This window comes from Calonectris borealis, chromosome 13, assembly GCF_964195595.1.
Source record: "Calonectris borealis chromosome 13, bCalBor7.hap1.2, whole genome shotgun sequence".
NCBI classification, from domain to species: domain Eukaryota; kingdom Metazoa; phylum Chordata; class Aves; order Procellariiformes; family Procellariidae; genus Calonectris; species Calonectris borealis.
In genome coordinates this window covers 20,609,221-20,632,357 of record NC_134324.1, presented here as the reverse complement: position 1 = coordinate 20,632,357, position 23,137 = coordinate 20,609,221, and the positions used below count along the sequence as shown (strand labels likewise).

General features: G+C 42.2%; 1 protein-coding gene across 2 annotated transcripts in view; it reads left to right on the top strand.

The window, feature by feature from the left end:
- Positions 1-4,267: 4,267 nt before the first annotated feature.
- Positions 4,268-23,137, top strand: part of CHRDL1 (chordin like 1) — a 46,029-nt gene continuing 27,159 nt past the window's right edge. Inside the window, exons 1-4 of one of the 2 annotated variants that reach the window (XM_075162447.1) lie at positions 4,268-4,757; positions 7,760-7,906; positions 9,838-9,950; positions 13,939-14,032. In XM_075162447.1, the coding sequence (XP_075018548.1) occupies positions 7,810-7,906; positions 9,838-9,950; positions 13,939-14,032 (304 nt within the window). In that variant the 5' untranslated portion in view covers positions 4,268-4,757; positions 7,760-7,809. Of the gene's footprint in view, positions 4,758-7,759; positions 7,907-9,837; positions 9,951-13,938; positions 14,033-23,137 lie in introns of those variants that run through there. The other variant, XM_075162448.1, reaches the window with a different exon arrangement.

The following is a 23,137-nucleotide window of genomic DNA, read 5'->3' as shown; positions in this document are numbered from 1 at the left end:
AAGGAATTCATTAGCTTAAGAACTTCCTTTCATACTTTTTCAGAAGTGAAAATTTGACCATAGATAATAATTTTTTCTTGAAAGCAAAGGAAAAAAAAAGCCAGGGAAGTAAATGAAAGTTGTGTCATGTGTCTAACATCTCTCAAAGCTCAATGTCTGTTTCAATTAAGAAAACTCCACATGGTGTATAAACATGTTAGCATTGGCACGAATCTTTTATCCTGTTTTTTTCTCCCTCACAAGAACTGAGAAATAATAGCAGGACACCTACATATTGCTCAGTCACTGTGAGGCACAGCACAAGAAGATGGACTTCTGCTGTCAGTGTCACAGTTTATTAGCTGCATAACTTCCATTATCTTTAATGAGAATTACATGGCTAAATCTCTGTGTTCTTAAAAACTTAGGACATCCTTGAATCTCTAATGCCCACTATTGGGAGCAATTCTTTCCTCTCCAGACCCCAGGACGCAGAGCATATCCAAGCAGTGAGTTCTGCTTGGCAGCATGAAGGGTAACATTCATGCTTTTATATTTGATGTATTTGATGCCTCCCTGGAGCTCTCCGTGTCACACGTGTGCAGTAGCCCTGAACTTCACAAATCGCAGCAACAGCCCACTGCTGAGCAAGAGCACAGGGCAAGGTGTTTGCTAAGTCACATCAGTGCTGTGGTCTAAGGGGAATAAGACAGACTCCCTAACATGGGGCTGTATTAGCTGGGAGACAAGGCAAGCATGATAGGCTGTGGCAAGACACAAAGAGTACTAGCTTTTAATTGTACTTACTCCTCAGTGATACTTAGGCAGAGCTGGGAGAAGAGGAACAGCTCAGGCATGAGTGCAGCACTACCAGGATCCAAGGGTGATGACAAACCCTACAAGCTCAGCAAGGGTCACTCACCAAGAGGCCACCTGTGATCATTTCGTTCATGCACGATGTCCAGCATGTGTCACATTATCCTTTGACCTAACAACCATAACACTTGCTGCGACACTATGCCATGTGAAGATGTATGACAAGAAACAGAAGGCAGCCTTTGTACATGACCAAGAAAGAAGCAGACCCTGACAATTTTAAACTGCATCATCGCTCAAAAGCCCTCAGGGACATCCCAGCAACTGGTGAACAGCACAGCCTGAGCAGCAGGGTCAGGACTAGGACTGAGACTAGGGCATCCCGCCCTGGGAAGTCTGGGTTTGCATCATGCTGCCCACCCAGTGAGTCCCAAGCCCTAACCTGAGAGAAAGGCTCTTTCAGCCAATTCTCTACAATCTAAATCTGCCAAAGAGTGGGGAAAGGGCTCCATTTTGTATATTTCTATGTTCAGCAAAGGTCTTACACCTGAATTAGTATCTCCAGAGACTGTCAGACACCATCATCTTCTGAAACAGTCTTACAGAATGCAGTGGAAAGTGCTGGCATCTATAGCAACTTTCCCAAGGCACTCTTCAGACCAAATAAGGAATTTCTTTTCAAAGAATCTCCCTGCAAAAGAATTCAGGTCACAGAGTCTATAGAAAATACTTCATTTCTCATTACTACTACACTGACTATGCGTAAAGAGTGCCGCAACAATTACTGTTGTCTTTATCTACAAATGCTGGACTTTGTATCAGCACAGAGAAGGAAATACATGTGATGAATGCTGTCTAGAGGAAGTTTGACAGAGTTGAGTAGCTGTGTTGGGTAAGTTTTTCTGGAGGATGTCTACACAGTAAAACTGAGCTCTGCCCAAGCCCAAAGCTACACCTACCAAAGTCATCTACATCCTATAAAATCAAACTACCAAGCCTGCCTACAAGGACCTGTGGATTCCTACTCACAAAGATTTGCAATCTCTTTTCTTTTCTAGACAGAATTACAAATTGTATATTTGGTTTTGAGTAACATTGAAAGAAACAGATACTCACATTCCCTAGGATGCTTAAAGTCTTCTGAAAATGACACCATACGTATGTTCACTTTGGCCACTGTTATTCATAAAGAGAATACAGCTTCTAATCAATGACATCAACAACAGAACAAAAACCTCGCAGATTAGAGACCCAGCATGGAGAACCCAGCCTTCATCCAACTGTAGTAATACAGGAATTCAGAAAATCAAAACATTCTACTGGAATTTGGACAGCCCATACAATGCCCCTTTTCTATAAAGAAATGTCATTTTAATTATGTTACTAAGAGCATTTTAATATCTCATTAACTCCTCTGAAATCTGATGCCATACCAATTTAGCTCTAATATTGTAGGGAATAGATTGATTTTTGATTTGGAAGAAAAAATACCACATGCGGAGTCACCAGCACAACTTCAGCCTCCTGTAAGGACAGCAGGACAAAAGTGCAGAGCTTCACTTGTAATTGCTGCACTAAATCCAAGAAACATCCCTGGTGATGCAATCTCGTTTAAATTTAGAGCTATCAAGGGATGTACACAATCTACCGCATCTTGCTGGACTGTTCCAGTAACAAACTCCTTTCCTTTCACAGTATGATCTTTATTTCATTTGACTTCATTTACCTTTGGTGTAACACCCTTCACTTCTACGTTTCCTTGTGGTGTCTGAACTCAGTTACTGAGTTACGATCAGTGGCACTGGTGAAGTGGTACTAGGGTAAGATTTACTACTACTCCCACACCCAGTGGGCTCCCAGATAGCTAAAGGCTTCCCGTCCTAGGGAAGTCCCTCCACACTATGTTGGTGTCAGTGGGAAGACTCTAACTGGCTTTGGGTCTAGCTCTTTGCAGAATGCAACAGGGTCGGTTCAGTCGTAGATCTGAGTGCGTATGTTATTCATATGCAATTTATCTCCCAGGCTGAGCCCGCACAGTCTAACCCAGCACAACATCTAAAGGAACAACATTACTACGGCCCCACAATTTAGAAGCATGTGTGTACACCCTTAACTCTTCTCTCCATGAGCATGGATACACCTCTGCAGGACCAGAGCTTGCACAGCTCAGATTCTCTGCCTTCAAGTGCAAATTACTGTCATATTTCTGATTCAGGGTTACCATTTGTTTTTCCATTTGCCCATCCCTATTTCACATGGTGGCTTTTTCAAAACAATCAGCCTGCGGCAGTAGCCACCACATTGAGGACTAAGAGCTTTAAGTGATGATTTTTCCTTAGGAGCATGGATTACTGCCTGTGCATTGCAAGGCAAAGAGTGGAAGAGTAACACAGAAATAAGCATGGAGCAGTGTTTTGAAAACGCTTAGCTCCAGAATGCAGTTGCTTTCTCTTCTCCTTTTTTAATATTAAGAGTTACAAAGCCACATATTACTAACACACAGCCCTGGTTACTCATGAAGTCACACTACAAAACCCTTAGTAAGACAACTATTCTTTCCTCATGCTAATATAAGGTTTCACCATACACTGTATTTTCAGCATTTCGTCCAGCTGAGTTACAATGGAAGAAATTACAGTTCTGCTCAATTTTCAGCCTTCTGAAAGTAGCTACCAAGCCTGGGAGGTGTATGACCTCCCAGCAGTGCTCCCCAAACACCCTGGTCCCAAACTAGGGGAAATAGGTTGTAATTTGTTTCTCCACATGATGTCTTTTCATACCTCACCCTTTTTCTCAGATCATTTGTCCAGGGTTCACTGATCTCTTCTTATTAGTTACAGGGGCTACAACAAGACAGAAAAAGAATGTTTGACCAAGCATATAATGTCATGAGTCATGGGTTTAATTCAGTTCCACCAGAATCTCAATGTGACCTTGAAACCTTCTAACACAATAAATCAGACCAGAGGGTATCAGCAGAGGGTGTCTGACAAATCCCAGTGGACGCTAACTCCACCGGGTCTGCTCCGGAGGGCACCCCGCGTGTGCAAAGCCCATTAAAGAGCCATCTCGCCGTAGAGCCCTCTCTCTAAGAAAACCGCCTGCGGGGCGCGGTTGCCGAGGAGGGAGCTATGGCCGGAGCGGGCTGCGTTCACCCAGCCCGCAGCTCCGTTTGAAGGCACGGGAGCGAGGCCCCGCGGGTGCGGGTCCTGCCGGCCCGCAGGTGGTTCCCGCACGGCGGGAGGGGAGACAGGAGGGCGGGCGCCGAGCCCCCCGCCCCGGCGAGCGCCCCTCTCCCCCGTTCCCCCCGCCTGCCCCCGGCCCCCCATAGCGGAGCAAACTCCACCCCAGGCCGTGTCAGTCACGCTGGTGTGCCAGGCGGCGGGAGCGGGGCGCGGGAGAGGAGGGGGCCGGGGCGGGAGGCGGACCGCCGGGGCGCGAGCTCCTCCACTCCTCCTCCCGCCGCCGCTCCAGTGCCGGCGGGGCTGCGGGGCAGGACCCGCCGCCGAGCATCCTCCGGCCGCGGGGCCTCGCTGCGCTCCCCGCTGGGGCAGGAGACGGTGGCAGGTGTCCCAGGCCAGGCCGGGCAGCCCGGGACCTTCCGGAGCGCCCGCCCTGCAGCGTCCCCGGAGCTCGGGCTTAGCGGGTTCCTCCCTCTCCGCTCCCGTCCATTAGCCGGGGGCCGGGGGCTGCCGGTGGCGGCGGCCGCAGGACCCGTCGGTCCCCTGCTTGCCCCCTCGCCACCGTCACTGCGGGAGCGAAGAGGAGACCTAAAAGCCCGGGCAAGCCGCGGGAGACGATTATGGCAACGTGACTGGGAAGCGGAGCCGCCTGGCCGGAGCCCTCCCGTACCCCGGCGGAGCGGAGAGACCGGAGCCGCGCGGCTCCCCCAGCGAAGCCGCTATTCGCAGGCAGCCTCCCGGGCCCGCGGCTGAGCGGAGCGGCCTCCAGCCCGGCCCCAGGTTTGTGAGCTTTTCTTTCCTAGGCAAAACCCCGGGGAAGGCGCAGTCCCGCTGTCGGAGCTGCGCCCGTGGGCGCGGGCGGAGCCCCGGGGGCTGGGGTCGCGGCACAGGCAGCCCTGCGGGGGTACCCGATGCCCCCCCTGCGTTCAGTCCGGCTTGTTTCGCCCCGCCGATGGAAGGGGCCGGCCGGGGTCCCGCCGCCCCTTCGGTGGCACCGCCGGCACCTGGCCGGGCCCCGGCGTGCGCGCCGCGGCTCCGCTCCCGGGGCCTCAGGCCAGCGCCGCGGCTCGGACCGGCACTCCGCCGACGGCAACCCTCGACCTAAACTTCCCCCCCGGCCCCGGGCGGGGCTGCGGGGCGCTCCCCGCGCTCGGCGCCCAAGGGACGGCGGTTCTGTTAAAGCAGCGAAAGCCGGGAGCCTCTGGCCGCGGCTCAACTTGGAGACCCGCCGCCTGAAAAACCACCCCCCGACGGTAAAAGCGCAGGCTTGCGGCAGGGCTCGCAGGAATAGAAGCCGTGGGGAGAGCGGCGGGAGGTGCGTCCCCCCGCTCCGTGGGATGGAGGGGAAAGCCCGGCGGTGCTCCGCGGCGGGACAGCCGGCTGCGCCTGCTGACACCGCCCGGCCCGCAGCGCCCTGCAGCGAGGCTCAGCACTGCCTTTTTTTTTTCTTGCATTAATCGTAAAACGCTGGCGAGGCCGCACTCTGCCACTTGCAGTTACCCAGCCGGGCTCTTTGGAGGGCGAGGCGTTAAGAATAGACCCACATGCCTTATTTCAGTGAGTAATTCATGTAAGGGGATCACTTTCATTCTTTCTACTAAGCAGAAAACACACCAATAGTTAACAGGTTAATCCTAACTGAGATTATTTAAATCCAGGAATATTTTTAGGACATTGCCCTTTGGGGAAATGAAGGGAATGTGCTAATAGTGAAAAGTATGTGTTTATATTTGGAGTAACAACAATACAGAAATTAAAGAGAATTAAGAAAGACATCAAAAGTCCCCATCCCATTTCTGTTATTAACTCCTCCATTTCCGTGCACATTACCGTGCAGCATTTCTGAGCATAAGCAGTCCAAGTTTTAAAATATTCTTCCTTTTGAAGACCTGACATTTAAACTGGATGGATTTCTGAGCCCTCCTATTCGAACTAACCAATCTAGCTAACAGGTAGAGTGCTGCACAAAGGATAATTGTGCTCCATTGATAAATATTGTTTGCTTAAGCAACCCCCAAGAAGGCCAAAATATTTAAACATTCACATTTCTGCTAGTCTTAGTGACGTGCTACTGTTGTTCTCAATGCATGCATGATGTCCTGGGACCAAATTAGGAGGTTTTAATTTTAAAGAAGTTTTTAGAAGGTTGTTTGGCTTCAAAATGGCCAATGTGATTTGAACACGTTGAAAGGAAAAAATGAGTTATGCTTTTCTTCTGAAATTGGAATATTATTCTCAGTTTCCAAAATAAACGGAAAGTTTTATTTTGCTACTGCATAGGGACTGTGCCTTTAAAATAGCTTTATTTTTTTGAATGTTTTAAGATGCAAATTGCATTATTTTGAATGAGCTTACTGAGTATAGACAGAGTAGTTGCATAGATTTGATTAGTTAAGGAAGATGTCCATTTTGGTTGTGGTTTGGGGATGTAGAGTAGAGAACCCTGAAACAGTAAAGGCAATAAAAACACTGATAAAATCAGCTCACCCACCCTTTGTTACAGTATTCTAGATCTCAACAGTTTTAGTACGAAGATTTTCTTTTTAAGTGGTTGTTAACTTACTGTTTAGTTAATTTCTGTGAGTTATCCACCACTTAATTTTGAATATAAAAATTATTATTTCTGGTTTGGTTATCTGTGAGCCGAAACATTTTCATGTATGGTTCTATTATTCACATGAAACCTGAAGAGGTCAAATTAGTTTACAAAGCAGATAGATTGTTTATTTTTCCAATAGTGAATCTTTTTTTTTTTTGAACTCTTGTAAAACTAATTGTGAATCCACATGAAAACTCTTAAAATCAAACCCAAATCTTTCCAACATTGTAAATTATGGACAAGTGTACTCTGGGAAGATAATACTTTTGCAGTGAAATCTGATAAACAGTAAAGCATCAACATATTTCTCAATTTAGAATCTTAGGTTGGCTATCAAAAATAAATAAATTCAACTTCAGTTAATTATTTTCTCCCTTGTTTTTTTCATTATAAAATAATTGACCTTTTAAAAGCTGGAAAAAGATAAACAGATTGGCGCATGCAGCAAGTACGTTACCATCTCTGCACCACACAGAGAAGAATACATTAAGCTTTGCTCCATATGCAAGATTTTGCCATTAAAGATCTACAAGAATGAAGATGACATGTCATTCCCCCATTCTACTTTCAGATATGAAGGCAATGGAAGGGTTAACTCTAGAAAAATTAATTATACAGAATGCCAGAACAACAGTAGTTGGGAGAGAGGAGGAGGGGTGAATTGCATAGTGGTGGAAGCCTGTTAGATGGCAGTCAGGAAAACTCCCATTGACTACAGCATGGCCAGCATTTCACTCTAAGCATGGATTTCCATAGTGCAGGGCCAATACACCAGGTAATTTTACGATGAAGCAAACATGTTACAACTGACACCTGTATTTCCTAAGTTACATCCAAAAGAGCTGCTCTACCAGAAAATCTCCCAAACTAGTTTCTTGTGAAAGAGAACTTTAAGAATTTAGATTGCTTACTTGCCAGCTTTCTCTGCTTTGGAATAAAATAAGGCCTTTATTAGAAGTAATATCCACTTTTCAGCTTTCATGAATGGGAATGTGGCCCCTTTTCCAAAAATGAAATGATCTGAAACCAAATTGTTTCCAAGAAATGAAGATCCATGATATAGACAGATTTTTTTGGTTATGGCAGTTTGGGATTTCTGTGTGCTGGATGTCAGAGAATGTCAGAAAATTTAAGTATCTTACAGAATTTTAGTTTAATTAATTTAATCTTTTCTTCCCAACAGCTCAACATTCTCTACTTTGGAGGCTCTTTCTTTTCCTTTTGTCGATAAAGATGAGAAAAAAGTGGATATTGGAAGATTTCCATTTTATCTTTTTTGGCGTGCTCTGTCTCCTTTTCATAGATGGAGGTAAACTAGAACAAGTAAAACGTAAGTATACTTCAAACAAAGCTGTCACATTCACCCAAATTTGACATTTTCCTTCTATTTGACAGATGTGGTTCAGAAAAGATCTTCAAACAAGAATGTCCTAAACTGTGGAACTGCGTTCAAAACCTTCTAACATTCTTCCTCCTTCTAATCCTACATTTAGTAGAATCAGGTCACACCCACATTTGAGGCACATTTTCCTGAAGCTGTACAGGTTTCATTGCATCATAAAGAACATAACACATCAATTTTAGAATCTGTTTTATTTCAAATATCCTGCATCAAGAGAGTGCTTAATTCCATTTTAGTGACCTCTGTAAACATCTGACAGATTATCTGGATTTTGTCCCACGTGTAAGACTATTGTGCTGAAATTTTCAGCTAGTATAAAGTTCGTCCAAGACTGTTCTGTTGTGTTCCAAAAACAACCTCATATGAACTGCATTAGATACATCCTTTGAGAAAATTAAGAGTCTAAGCACTGTCAAAAACTTGATGAGAAGAATTGAAAAGAATACAAACAAAACAAAGGGAATATTTCTACACAGCCTGTCATCTGTGGGAGATGTTAACACATTTCAGAAAGCACGGCAAAGAGGAATAACTACCCAAATAAGTGTAGGAGTTATTGATTGCTACAGCCTTGTTACTAGCTCTCTGGAATGCTCTCCTCACCTGCACAGGCTGGGTTTTGGCCGCCTTCTTACAAAAGACATTGTTTGCCCTTGAGAAGTAGTTAAAATTTTCAGCCTCAGTATCAGCAGCTTCTGCTTCTAAGGAGGTAGATAAATTAAAAAAAAAAAAAAGAAAAAAAGAAGAAAAGAGAGAGTGAGTTCCTAAAAGGCCGCCTTCTCTGCTGAACTTACAGGAAAACAACGTGCAGGTATCCCTGTTCAAAGCAAGCAGTGTGAGACATTATCAAACTCCACTTCAGTCATCTGCTTTTTCAGATCCTGCATTTCATTTGTCATGCTTTTCTGTGAAGTGAAAGCAGATCACTTCACAGTTGCTACTAATGATCCCTACCTCTTGCTACCTTCTTTTAGCCCAGTAAATGTGAAGAATGTCCCTTGCTTGGATTATCACTTGGAAGACACGTATTTTGTTTGATACCCTGAAGTATCATCTATACTGAGAGTGATGAATTAAGCTGAATTTGGACATCATTAAGATAACAGGAAGGACTTCTCTCATGGAAACACATGAGAAACACCCTTTTATTGAAGAGATCTGAGTTTTCAATGTGAAACCATAATGTGACAGGGAGAGACAGGGCAGTAATGTCTGATAGGTAGATGGATATCTGCAAACTGCATCTGCAAGATTAGAAGGGCTTAATGAACAGAAAGATGTTAAAATACTTTGAATGCTGATGCATATGTAAGTCAGCACAAATTGTTCTGAAATACTAGGAAAAATTTCTTTTTTATCAGGTTGTTAAAATATGGAGATATGGAACATGCAGTGTAAATACAGTGCATTTATCTTCCTTCTGCAGTCCTCGTGTTCAAAATCCCTCTGCTGCACAACCTGGGATTTTCCTGAGTTGAGCCAATTGCTTTGGTTTTGCAGTGAAAGGGTTTTGTTTCCTATAAACCTGTCTGAGCAATCAAGCACTTCAATTTTGTTACCTAAACGGGATCTTAGCCTGTGTTTTTGCAGGTGAAAGGATAAAGTCACCCTGTATGAAAGCCATTTTGTCAGCTATTTCAGGAGTTGCAATTTTGGAAAGATGGGAGGCAGGCCATGTCATTTATTTTGGTTTGGAAGGTTAGAAACAATAGTACATAAAATTAAGGGTATTTCCGTTGTGTGATTCTCCAGGGAAAGAAAAAATAGTTTACAGAAAACACTGCACACCTAAAAACACTTCATAAGCATGGAATGGGAACATCCATTCATCGCTCTTTCAATTCTTTACTGTTTTACAGATTCAGATACATACTGTGTGTTTCAAGATAAGAAGTATCGTGTAGGAGAAAGATGGCATCCTTATCTAGAACCCTATGGCCTTGTTTACTGCGTTAATTGTCTTTGCTCAGAGGTAGGACTGCTGAGTTATTGATCCTACAACTTCTTCTACTTGCTTAGTTGACTAGAATCCTTTATGTTGTATCTACAAATTGACAAAGCCCAAACCTCTTTTCACTAGTGGGTCCTGATCATGCTGCAGGAAATAGAGGCAGGTGATCCTAGCGAAGGGAAAACATTAACAGAGAAGGCCAATACTGGCAAAAAATCCTTGCATGGGGTAGACAAAACAGCTCCTTAACTAGGCAGAAGCTCTTGTCAATGCTGAGCATTACATCTTGAATAATTGGACCCCGCTAACTAAATATAGTCCTTGCAGTTCCGTCAATATGGACGATTATGCCGAACCTGAATTTGGTAGTGTTTTGATCTATGTACAATGCCCACGTCTTCAGAGACATTTCCACAGTCAAAGCGTCTGTTGCCCTAAAGTGCTGAAGGAACAGGCTTGGGTATCACCGTTTGTAAAAATCTATGAAAGAAGAATGAGATGATGAAAAATGAGAATAGGGTATGGGGAGCAGAGAGAATTGGGTAGGATGTGAAAGGACAGGTCCTTGGCTACCATCAGTTGATGCCTGATACGAAGACACAGCAGTCATAGATCCCCTAAGTATGTCATATACAGCCTGGGAGGGGGGTCAGGGAAATGTCCCTGAAGGACAAAATATGTCCCTTGGAGTACTTTAAAATGACTAAACAATAAGGGATCTTAATCACTAACACATGAGACACTCCAGACGCTGAGTTTTGTCTGCTGTATTTAATGCAGAATAAAGTTTTCTTGGCTATTTTCCCCCCTGCAAGTGTAAAATATTGGGCCCCTGTGCAGCATTTGCTCTGAGGGATCTGCTACTACAGTTTAGTGCAGAGATGCGCAAACAGTAGTCCTACAAGCTTGGCTGCATCTCAGATCTATGCAGCAGAATGCATCTGTACGAGAAAAAGCAATGTAGTAGGAAGAAAAGGAAAAGTCCCTGGTTATAGCAAAAAGGAGTTTCCACTCACTTTTGCTGATCTATATGCAAAGTTGAAAACTCCTTCAGAGTCCGTGTGTGGTAAAACACTCATTAAATTGCTGGAAGGCTGTGGCTTGAGTGGGGATGAAATTCACTGGAAACCCTAGAGATCTGGATACAAATCATTGCTCAATGATTTTTAGGAAGATGTTAGACAGTCTGGAGGGATGGGAAAGTGTGTGGAATGCTCCTCTAGAGAACAGCACTGCTGTGATCCAGGCATACCCACGCACTGTGGGGCTCCAACAAATGGAGTATATTTTCTTCCTTTCCTTCGCACATAGGCATGGAACACCAGAGTGTTCAGGGCAACAAGGTTAGTAAAGAAGGAAGGGTTAGTAAAGAAGGAAACTGCTTGTGGTAATTATCAGTACATGCAGCTCAGAAGTGGTTCTGGACTCTACTTCCTTGTTTGCTCTGTTTTACCTTTGTTATACCATGAGGGTGCAAAAAGTAACTTCGGGTTATTTCAGCAGTGAGGATGCTGAGGGATCTCTGGGATGTGACTCTTGTTGTCTGGAAGGAAGACGCCAAATAACAACTGCAGCATCCAGCCATTCATGTGAGCTTTGTCCCAGCCAAAAGAAATGCCCTCAGAACACTGACCTACAGTACAAGCTCCAAATCATCAGGAAACTCTCAATAATTTATAATTTTAACAAAATGAAGGCTAGATAAAGCATTAGAAAACATGCCATGACATAGCACAAGCACAGACCTTAAACCAAATATTACAGCATAAAAAATGAAACTTAAGTGTGCCACAGACAGCAAATAGGAGAGACCTAAGCAAAACCCACCTATGATTCCCTGGCAGTAAATCAGTTAGGCAAAGGATATGTACAGAGTCTGAAGCAGCAACCTACTCCCTCACATTGCAGAGAAAAGAAAAAAAATCCCCAGGGGTCTTCAAAATTTCTTTGCTGGCCTCAAACGTCACGGTGCATATCATCTCTGCACAAAACAAGTCCTATCAGCCAGGCAACAGACCGAGATTTCTGCTCCATCTCTAAACAACAGTCTGTCCGTCCATCCCCCCAACACACACTTCTGATGTTTAAGAAAAAGGTGAGACAAGTTAACTAACTAAACAGAGGCCAAATTATTCAGCCTGGAATTAAAAAAAAAAAAAGCCTTCCTGTTTATGTGTGTATGTAGTATTGTATTTTTACAAGTTATAATTTATATACTTAAACCAGAATAAAACTAAACAATTCAGTGTTCTCACCCTGTTCCCACTTTCTTTTACAACCCCTCCTCCCCCCCAATACACCGCAGAGGCTGTTGACTGTTACTGTCAGGTAAATTGGAGCACTCACAATTTGTCAGATCATTATTTTACTCCCCAAAATACAGCAGCTTTTTGCTTGTGTTCGTAGTCAGATCTGCAGACTTCAGGGGCTAAAATGAACGCTCTCCACACTTAGCACTGGTAACACAGCTCGGGAAGAGAGATGCGTTGTTACTCTTCGGGTATCCGATGCAGAAACGCGAACCATGGCCCTGACGCACAGAGGCGTACAGGAGCTTAAGTCCCACTCTAGTCAGTAGGGCTTGGTCTCCCAAACACCGCTGTGAATCTAAGCATAACATCGGTCTTACCAAGCACAGGACCGGTTAAAATAGTTCTGTCCCGCTGCAAACAGTGCAGTACTGCAGCAGCACTGAGGAGCGAAGTAGGCCTGCAGGTTTTTTATCACAGCTGATCATGCACAGAAAGTAAACATCCACCTCAGGAGATTTCGCAGGACTAATAGTTAAAAAGGGAGCGAGGCCATGGAACAGGTCAAGTAAGCAACACGGAGCCAGGCCTGCGGGCAGTGCCAGCCTTTCTTCTGCGGGAGTGCTTTACGGGCTCTCAGATGATGGTCTACTGGGCAAGGAGCCGTGCAGACCAGTGATAGTCCCTATCCTGCAAAGAGTCTACAGCCTAAAATTTGTTCCTCCTCTATAAAATCAGTATATTTAATTTCAATCATCATTGGAAACAGATGGTGATATCGTTTTCAGTGTCTCTTTCCAAAGCAGATGCATAAATGTAGTTCGTGGGTAGTAATGATCTAACAGTATGATTCCAGCCTGTGGTCTGCAAATATTTAGGAGTCAATGGATTATTCTGAAAGAGATGGCTAGAAAAGCCTATACATACGCTATCTAAGGAAGTCTGCGCCTCCACTGGAAACATTTCAGTGCTCCAGAAGGCATATGAAAATGAAGTGGGTTTATTCCTGACACCACCTAAAACTACAGTCATAGCATAGTATCAGTGTTCATACTGAAAGATCTTTCTTGCTATAAACATGAGCAACTCAGAGCTAAATTAGGAGAATGAATTATAGATGGGAAATGGGAATTTGAAATGGATAGTCTTTTCTGGTTACAGACACTGGAGAATGAAAATTCCCTGTGTTTTAATTATAAATCAAACTTAGATGTGGTCAAATAGAATATTATGTTAATGACATGAATAATGAACACTATTCCCAAGACTTGCTCGTATTTCTTAGAAAAATGGCTACTTACCAACTGGTGTTTTTTGTCTACTGGGGAACCCATAAAATGAAAACAAAAGACTCTCCGCAGTTTTCAGGAACAATTACAGATGCTATTGTCTCTTGCGGTCTTGAACTAACCCTCAGTAGGGGATATCTCAGAGACCTACCATTCATTATCTGTGTCTTAGTTTTGGAAATGCAATTCCTAAGCACAATCTGCTCAAAAGAAAAACACAAATGAAGATTGTTGCAATCCATTTTTAGGCACTTCCTCCGATTTTAAGGTTTGTATGGATTTCTGCTACATTCTGACCTCCAGCATAAATTCAGAGGCAGTGAAAGTAGTCTGGGCTTACCCTGGTGTGAGTGAAATCAGAAAGTTGTAAAAAGGCATTTGTTTTTAAAATATCTAGATGCAGAATAGAGAACACGGAAATTAGTAAGACAGCCCATTTCATTAAAGTATTGTGTTATGTTCCACCTGCAGAATGGAAATGTACTGTGCAGCAGAATAAGATGCCCAAGTCTACACTGTCCTTCCCCTGTGCATGTACCACAGCTGTGCTGCCCACGATGCCCAGGTAATGCCTATTAATGACATACAGTCCTTTCTGAAATAGTTATTTAATATACTGAGTAACAGCAAAATTAAATGCCTGTGCTGGAAAACTTCTGTGAAGTAAACATCCTTCTATATCCATTTAGGTCATGAGAGGCTTGTCCTACAGTAAGTTACAGTATTTCCTATGGTGGTTTCTTTTTAGGAAATCAGAAGTATAGATTTGGGAAGGGATGAGGTAAGCCACCAAGTCCAGTCCCCTACAATCCAGGCAGAAGGTAGCAGAAGTTTCACTGATGGGGTCCATGGACTACCCGCTCCCCACTCCTTCCCTTATCTCTAAGCTCCATCACAATAAAACCCCATCCCACAAACTTCCTAGGTTTCTGCTTTTGGTGCTTTTCATAAGAGCAGGCTAAAATACATGGTTATTTGCAATGGTTCTCTGTTAACAAGCAATTCAAAATTGCTGTGGCAAACGTGCATTTGTATAGTATCACTGTACAACCAGTCTGGTAACATTTGCCTTTTACCTCAAATGCCTCAAATCCAGGCATAGGTTCATAATTAGTAGAGGCTGTTGTAAATCATAGAAGCAGTGCTGTAGAAGTTTATGACTATATAAATCCAATTGGATACTGTATAGTAAATTCCTCCAGACTGTACATTTATTATATGCTCATTATTAAGCGCCACTGTATGAAAGAGACTAAGCAGGATCTTTCACAAGGCTGTTACAACATTCCCGACATGGCCTAATGGCTGGTAGATTTGACTGGAGCTTTTCCCTAAATGTCTGTCTTAGTGGCACCCCTCATTTCCACTTATAAAAGAGTATTCATGCAGCATCATAGAAAGGGGTTTTATTTGACTTTCTCCAGAGAGTTTCATTGTCTGAGGAAAACAGCTGTTCCCTGACCAGAACTGGGAGCAGGAAGCAGTACGCAACAGTGGAGGGACATGAGTGCCCAAGTCAGTTCGCTGTTCAACTGGGATTGCAGTGCATTCATTGCGCTTACTGGAAAAAATATGGCACTCGCCCATCAATTTTTGGTAGGATTCATCTGTCCTGACAATTACATACATCTTTCTATCAGATGTCTATATCAGTATCTCATCTGGGTATCTAGAATCCTTTTTTAATCAGTGATGAGGAAGAAGCATTTCAAGCGCATATGTCATCTGATGCCACCACGCCACTCTTCTTGTGTCATGGGATGAGATTCATCCCATTCAACTTTAGATCTAACTTTGGCATCTAGTTGATGGCAGAGTTTTATTTATGATGGTCTAATACATAGGAAAGAAAGTTTGTAAGGTAGTATGCTTTATTTGTCCAACTAGTACTGTTAGATTAAGTGTAAGATGCTGTTTTCATTTCAGAAGAAGGACGGGTGTGCCCGTGTGCCCAAAATCTGGTCTGTTTTTCCAGCTAATCTAAACTTCAGTTGGCAAGGGAATCATCTAGATATCCTTTATAGCTGTTGGAAACATGCTGTCCCCAGAGGGTGATTCATCCTGTTACCCAGAATGAGAAGAATTTTTCCCTGAAGATGCCTGTCTCTCTCCACTGATTATTAAGGGAGCACAGGCAAATAGCTTACGCTAGATGGTTACGTTTTTGACAGCTTAAGTTAAATCACAGAAATCCCACTCTCAGTGTGTAATTGGCATTTGGAGTCAGGAACTTTTTTTTTAATATCTCTGTACAGTATTTAGTATAGAAACATAAATGCTTCTAGACTGACTGCTTTTGCTTCAAGTGCTCTTTGGCAGTGAACTGTTTGGCTTTTTTTTGTTCATGAAGCTGTAAATGCTGTGATACCTATCAAGATTTTAAAACATTCTACAATGACCTAGTAAGGAAAAGTAAGGGCCCCTGTAAACTCTCAAGTCCTTCTTATCAAATTAAGTTCTTGCTATTCACAGTCTTCAGCTAGAATTTTGTACTGTGTGTTTAAACTGATAAATCCAGAAAATTATCAGAATGAGCCTTTCCTGAATTGTGATCCAAGATTATCTTCTCTTAACTGCTCCTAGAGTCTGTCTATAGTCTATCTGCTACATATGGTGGGCCATTAAATTGCTAGCTGGGCAGCATCTCATTAAAAATGAGAGTCCCACTAAGGTTTATTTTCTCCCTAATTGAATCTGTAATTCAGATAGATCTGCACCAATGTTAGGCAGAAGAGGACCAGGAATCTCCTGTGATTTCAGGGGTTATTTGCATTCTGCTTTCTGCAGTGATTATGCATATCATATTTGGTGCTCTATCTTCAGTGGTAATGTTCATGCCTGATCTGAATAGGAATCTCAAGCATTCTTGCACATTTTATGCCAGCTTTCCATTCTTATGTGTCTGGCATACAATGTCTTTTGTGCAGCATCCCATGATAGGCAGGAAATTCACTTCTCTGGTTTCCCTGGTTATTTTTTAATGGAACGTGCCAGAGCTCTGGCCATTAGCCATCCATTTGAAGTACTCTCATAAATGCTCATTATATTCTGTCACGTATGTTTCCCCTCAGTTTCTCAAGCTGCATTTCAGAAATGAGTGGTGCTAGTCACAGTGACTTTGGGCTCTTCCTCCTGCCTTTCTGCAGGCCTTGTAGAGTGTAACTGCCCAAATAACTGCCTCCTTATTTAATGAAGCAGAGGTAATGCCAGGAGGCAGCAACTTTCATTGGAAACTGAACTTCATAACTACCTAAGTGGAGGAGCTGTTGAAGGGATTCCTTTGAGAAAAGTTGGCACTGCTCTCCCCTTGGAATTAATGTCTCCTGCATCCATAGTGACACTGGACTTGCTGACACAAAGAGATGCAGTGTTTGTATCCTGTCTCCCTGGCACCAGCCAACATGAATCTTAAGTAGTTGTCAGACATATGTTATGAAGCATCTTCTACTTTTCACCAGTGGTTCAATCCTACCAGCTTCTATCACAGATTCACTGCTAACTTTTTTTTTTTTTTAAACCAATTCTTTCTAGCATTGGCAAAATCCAGACCTTGTGTCTTATACAGAACTAGATATTCCTCCCTTTTGCAGTTCTGAAGAGTATTCTACTATCTGAATTAGATTCTTATCATCACACATATGTAACCAAAAATACTAGGTTCACATTCATTAGGACTCTTTTTACACATTAGTGAGACCCAAAAGGACATCACATGCTTCCGAGCTTGAACTCCTTCCTTCCACCTCAGGATGCTCCTCTGCTTCCTTCCACCTCAGGCATTGTCAGAGGAGAGGTGATTTATAGAGTCAGGGAGAGAATTCACCATCATTCTTAGAGCCAGATCGGCTCTTGAGCTAGAGTGGACTTCAGACCTTCTGCCTTCTGTCATGAAAATAAACTTCATGTACAAGTTCTACAGGCATTTAGCTGCAGCTGTCTTTTATGGCACTACTGTGGACAGTGCCTTTATAAATGGAACATTTATTGTAGATTGTATCATTTCTACATGGAATGATTGCAAATCAAAGCATTTAGAGTCTAGTTAAAGATCTAAAATTTTGAGTACACTCTGGAATATGTAAATCTAAGATGGCAGAAGCTTATATCAGAAGCAAAAATGCACAATTGCAGGATTTAGAAAGGGTTTCCATATTCCACTTGCTGGTCTGATTTGTCAGCAGATAAGGCTGCACGCTGATGTATGAATCAGCCCATCTGGCTCTAGTATTTTTTAAGCTTGCTGCCCCGACTAAACACACTGGCTTCCAGGAACGTTCATGATTAGTAACACATTTAAGTTTAAGCTCCTTTGGTACTATGATCTTTCTGTATCAAATTCAAACGGCTTTTCGGATGTACTTTTCGTTGTTCTTTAGATACTGAAATAACAACAAAATGCCAGGTGGTACCTGCACACATAGCTGGACTAAAGATGGACCAGATCAGGTATCTCGCAGTAGTGGTCTGAGAATATCATCTAAAAATAAATGAGGCTGTGTCTGCACAGTAGACTGCTGCATGACTTAGTAATATCCGTATCGTTGAACTAGCTGTTTTAGATCCTGGAAGCAGCCTAGTTAGGACAGTGCAGAACTCACTGCACTGCAAAACTCGCTTAAGAAGCAGGAAAAATGCGCCTGCAATGAGGTCAGTGCTACCTTTTCTCAATTCCTTCCAGTAACTGAGCTAGTCCAGGTAACACACTACACTCTGTAGTGTAGACATTCTTAAAGACTCAGCCTTGCAAGATGCTGAGTATGTACACCACCTGTTGACCTGATACACATCGTATATGTAAACACAGAAGTATGTGTATAATACAATGCATCTTGCACTGAATTACAACCAAAATCTTCAACCTGGGCAGTTGGAATGCTCTGGGGGAATGATTTGCCACTGCAGAATGCACATACAATAAACCATTTGGCGAAGAGATGTTGGGTTCTACCCAGCTCACGCACCAGAGCTCCCAGGCTCTCAGTTCTAGTCTTCTCACCCTTCCATTCAGAAAAACCCAATCTATTTCACAAATATTTGTGGGATGGAGGAAGGCATATTGTGCCCAACTCTTCCATTCTCTATACAATTCTTGTTGCTGCCACCTACGCTTCTCATATCACTGAGAAACTCATGGCCCAGATCTCACTGAAGTTACAAGGAGTTTTAATTGCCTTAAATAGATGGGTGTGAGGCCTCAGTAGGAAAGAGAAAAAACATATGAATATGGTGATATTAAGAGATGTTCAGGTGGTCTCTTACTGAGCAGATACTGTTTTCCATGCTGTTAGTAAAAGAACAGTTGTTACCTCCCATATAAAACATATCTCTCTTGATTGATGCTACACCTCTGAAATTAAAGACAGAAACACTTAATATCCTGAATTCCAGACTGAAAACAGACTATTATAGCAATACTGAAGATCAAGAATTTTTATGAGTAACCTGGCAAAGGGCATATCATCCTTCTAAAAGTTGTGCCTGAACCAATACGCGTGGTTCAAACACCTAAGTATTTTATGAGAATTTGGAGATGGATCCAGACTTTACATATGACTTGTAAAACTTCAGAACTCTCCACTGTCAAACAGATCAGATCTCTGCCCTACCATGGAAGATCTTCAAGGTTCTCAACGCTGACAAGTTGCAAACATAGAAACCCTTTTCCTTTCTGTATGTTGATCTGTCCCTCCATTGCCTAAGTCCCCAGGCAGCAGAATTTCTTCATGAAATGTGCTGCCAAAACACCCACTTTCCATCTTACCTCATAAGAAGATTTGAGACCATTGGTCATGCAGCCATATAAATAATCTCTGAGCTTGCGATTTCCTTTCTCTTATATAATGGTGAAAGAATTAAGGAAGAAGGCCACATGAGAAGAACGATATGCAGATAGCATTTCTTCCGTTCATGATTCTTACTGAACTTTGAATTTGACAGTAGCAAATATTATAGCTACTGAAAGTTGATACATGCTTTATTTTGAGTCAATAATAAAAGAACAGCATCTGACAAAGGTGCCTCCTAAAGGCTTAGATGTAGTCTGTGAAATAAAAAGAACAGAGCAATAACAGATGTCATTTTATGAAAGAGTTGATAAATTATGGAGAAATCTTTTAAAATCCATCACTTCTGGAAAACAACAACAGCCTGTAAGTGATTTTGATACTGAATTCTTAGTCTGCTACACACAGCTGATGGGAGCACTGTGCTTGACACATGAAGGGCACTCCGGGTAGCAGCGATTAAGGAATGGTGGAGGACAATCTCTGTGTAAGTCATGGATTGAGAATAGTTAAATCTTGGCAGAAATGTTCAGATGAAAAAAAATCTAAGGCAGCACAAGCATCAGTAAAGTTAGGTATTGAAAGTACAACATTATAATAACTGGGGTTCCCTTCACACACCTCTTTTGTAGCCATCAACAATTAGCATTGGAGGAGTTCAAACATCTGACTTACATGTCACCTACACAGTCTAATCTATCAGAGACAGCACAGTGTACCACATGTACAGCTGAAAGTCCCTGGAAGTGTCTCCATACAAAACACAGTGCTAAAAAAATGAGGAAAAAGAAAACTCAGTATGCAGAAAGAGATTTCTTTACAATTAGTTTTGGAATACAAGAGTGGGAAACTTCAGGAATAATCAACATTAACGAATGAACTGCAAAGCTTGAAAGTCCTACTGGTTTTATTCTTTGCTCATACAACATTATCCACACTTCTGGAAGCAGCTGAATTGTCTGAAAAATAATATAAAAAGGTAGACTCCTGAAAATGTTGACCATTTGAAACCATTATCCATGCTTGTCTGATCTGTTCATCCAAAGAATAAAATCTATATATTCTGTAACTGAAGTACGGTATATAACAAGTTCATAACCACCTTAGTAATGAGTCCTACAAGGATTGTCTTCCTGACACCAAGGAATAGACAGCTGGCACTTAAATAACAGCCCATTGACAGAAATATGAGTTTGGAGCTATAGGCACATCTCAGAGTTTAGAAAAACTGGCCACATTCTCAGCATCCTGCCCACTTTGTCACATGTCTGACAGGAGCCTCAGTTCGTGGAAGAAATTCTGCATACTCAGCTCCCCTTCAGTGTTCACCTCCGCCTTCCATTGTTACTTTACCTCAGCATTTGAATCCCTTGAGACCTTTAATCCATGCTGTTGCACTGCCTGCAGGCCCAGTAGCTATGCCTTCACTGCCCACCTCTGCACTTTTCAGATAATGAAAAAGAAATTAAAAATAACCTGTGCCCCAAGCTCTCAGCAGTCACGCTACAGGAGACTGCAGAATAGGTATGCCAACATACACAGCAGCTGATAGTAATAACTGGAGAACTACTTACTATTATCAATTGATAAGAGCAAATTCCAAATTTTTCCAGTCTACATTTGGTTCCTGTGGAGGTACCATAGAATTACAGAGCCGTGCTTGTTCATGGTTACTCCACATACACAAACAAGGTGGATATTCATATCTGGAATATGAAAGACTCACAGAATGTTACACAGCACCAGAGATTAGTGAGATGCTCTGGTTTTTGTATAGTCCCAACAATGGGTAGCTGTCAGATAGTTCAAATAAATTGTTTATTTGGAAGTAAATTTGATTTGGAAATATAATGATATAGGCATTCTTGGGAGATGTCTAATTTTTTCCTATTGATGTTCACTCAGATAATTCAGTTTGTCTTGTGATTTGCGTTTATTACTAGCTTCATAAGGAATGTTTGCTATCACAGCCAGATTGAGGTTATCACTTGTTTCCATTCTGCTTTTTTGACCATAAAAATTCAAACAATTTATCTGTAAATTAGCACTCAAAATGCACTGAAAAAATATGTATCTTCCTACATGGATGACAGAATTAGAACTTCCATTCTTTGGACTGAGATGATAGAATAGGATAGGCTGCCCAGAATTTTTCCAAGATAACTTCCAAGAACTTCAAAGATGCTTCAGAGAGGATTCAAAATCCACCAAAGCTTCACTCAATTTGCTTCCTTGGCTGGGAGAGTGATTGGTAGATTCATATAATAGTCCAACCTTAGAGCAGGAATTAAAATGGAGCAACCTAGAAAGTGTTTTATGACTCCTTCAGAGTTTTGCTGGGCAATTTTTTATGCCACTATAAAAGAAAACACAGGAAATTAAGCTGCAAAAAATATATTAAAATAATGTGAAGAGCTTGACTTTAGCCCTAGAAAGCTAAAAAACAACCAACAGCTTTTTAAATGTTTAAACTGAAACTACATCTTTACCTTGAATCTGTATGAAAGTTCATACTGTCTAGATAAGGTGCTACTAGTTCCTTCAAGCAATGAGTTTCATACACTTTCTACCGTCTGACCATATTAAAGACTGGCTGTTGCGATTAACTCTGAATTACCTTGGAGTTTTTAGAGCTTAACCTGGTCCTTGAAGTTACTTTAATGTAAAGCATTTTGTGGCTTAATATCTTTGACACCTGCACCTCTGAGAGGCACATATGGATTTTGTTTAGAGCTTGTGTTTGCAGGTTTTGGATAGTGCACAACTTTTCAATCCAAATTTATTGTCAGCCTCAGTCACTGCTTTAAAAAATCATTGTTGCACTGTTTTTGTTGTTTTTTAAAGGGACCTTCACACATCATCTATGTTTCTTTAAATCATAGATTTATAATAAGTTGGATTGTGATGCATGACTGAAGGAAAAAGCTAAATACAGATGGACTGAGGGCTGATCCACAGTCTACTGTAGTCAATCAACAGATTTCTATTAGCTTTGGTAGGTTTTGGACTCAGCCTTCTATGAAAACAGATGCAGTTATTGACTGTGATACAGTCCCTTCTCTAGAAATGCTTAGGAATATGGTAGAAATATGAGACAGAAGATGAAAGAGGAAACTGCCTTTACGCTGTACCACACAGAGTAGGTGTTTGGGCCAGGTTCCAAATCTATTTAGTTCAATGGACTTCAGATCAGACCTTGAGGTGACACATTCATGTAGAGTGGAAACAAAAGTAGAGGGAAGAAATTAAGCAGAGGAATTTTTAATAGGAAAGAAATCCATTTGCTCTCTTATGCTGTGCTATAATCCCCCAAGGACCTCCAGCCACAAAGGTTATTTAAAATAATAGGTGATCCCTAGAAGATAATTCCTAGAAGATAACCTTGCACTGAAACAGTGTAATTTCTCTGTCTGAGGTTCCTTTATTCTCATGAGATAATGAATCAGGATTTAGTTCTGGTGATGAAGTAGCTTTAGAATATGTGTGTTTTACCCTCCTTGATGTGATACTGGTAAAAACATATATCCTTTCAGCAGCTGGTGGTTTTGACCTTGCAACTGCAATAGCAGTTTGTCCCACCATGTGCTAATGGCACTCGGGGCTCAGTTTAGTTGTCCAGCCCTGAAGCTGCACTAGGAGCAGGTCAGGAATATGTAGTAACTGAGTCGATGGCACTGACGGGTTTCTTGCCTTTCTAAGGCAAATATATGTAAGAGGCCTCCACAGATACTGAGGAAAGTTTGGTAAATTTCTGGAAAAAACAGAGCATGTTATCCCAGGTCACCATGACACTTGTGTTCCACAATGTCCCTTGCTCTATAATACAGACATTCCCTGTCTTTTCTGTTTTCTTTATCCCCTCTGCATTTGGCCCCTCACCAAGTAGC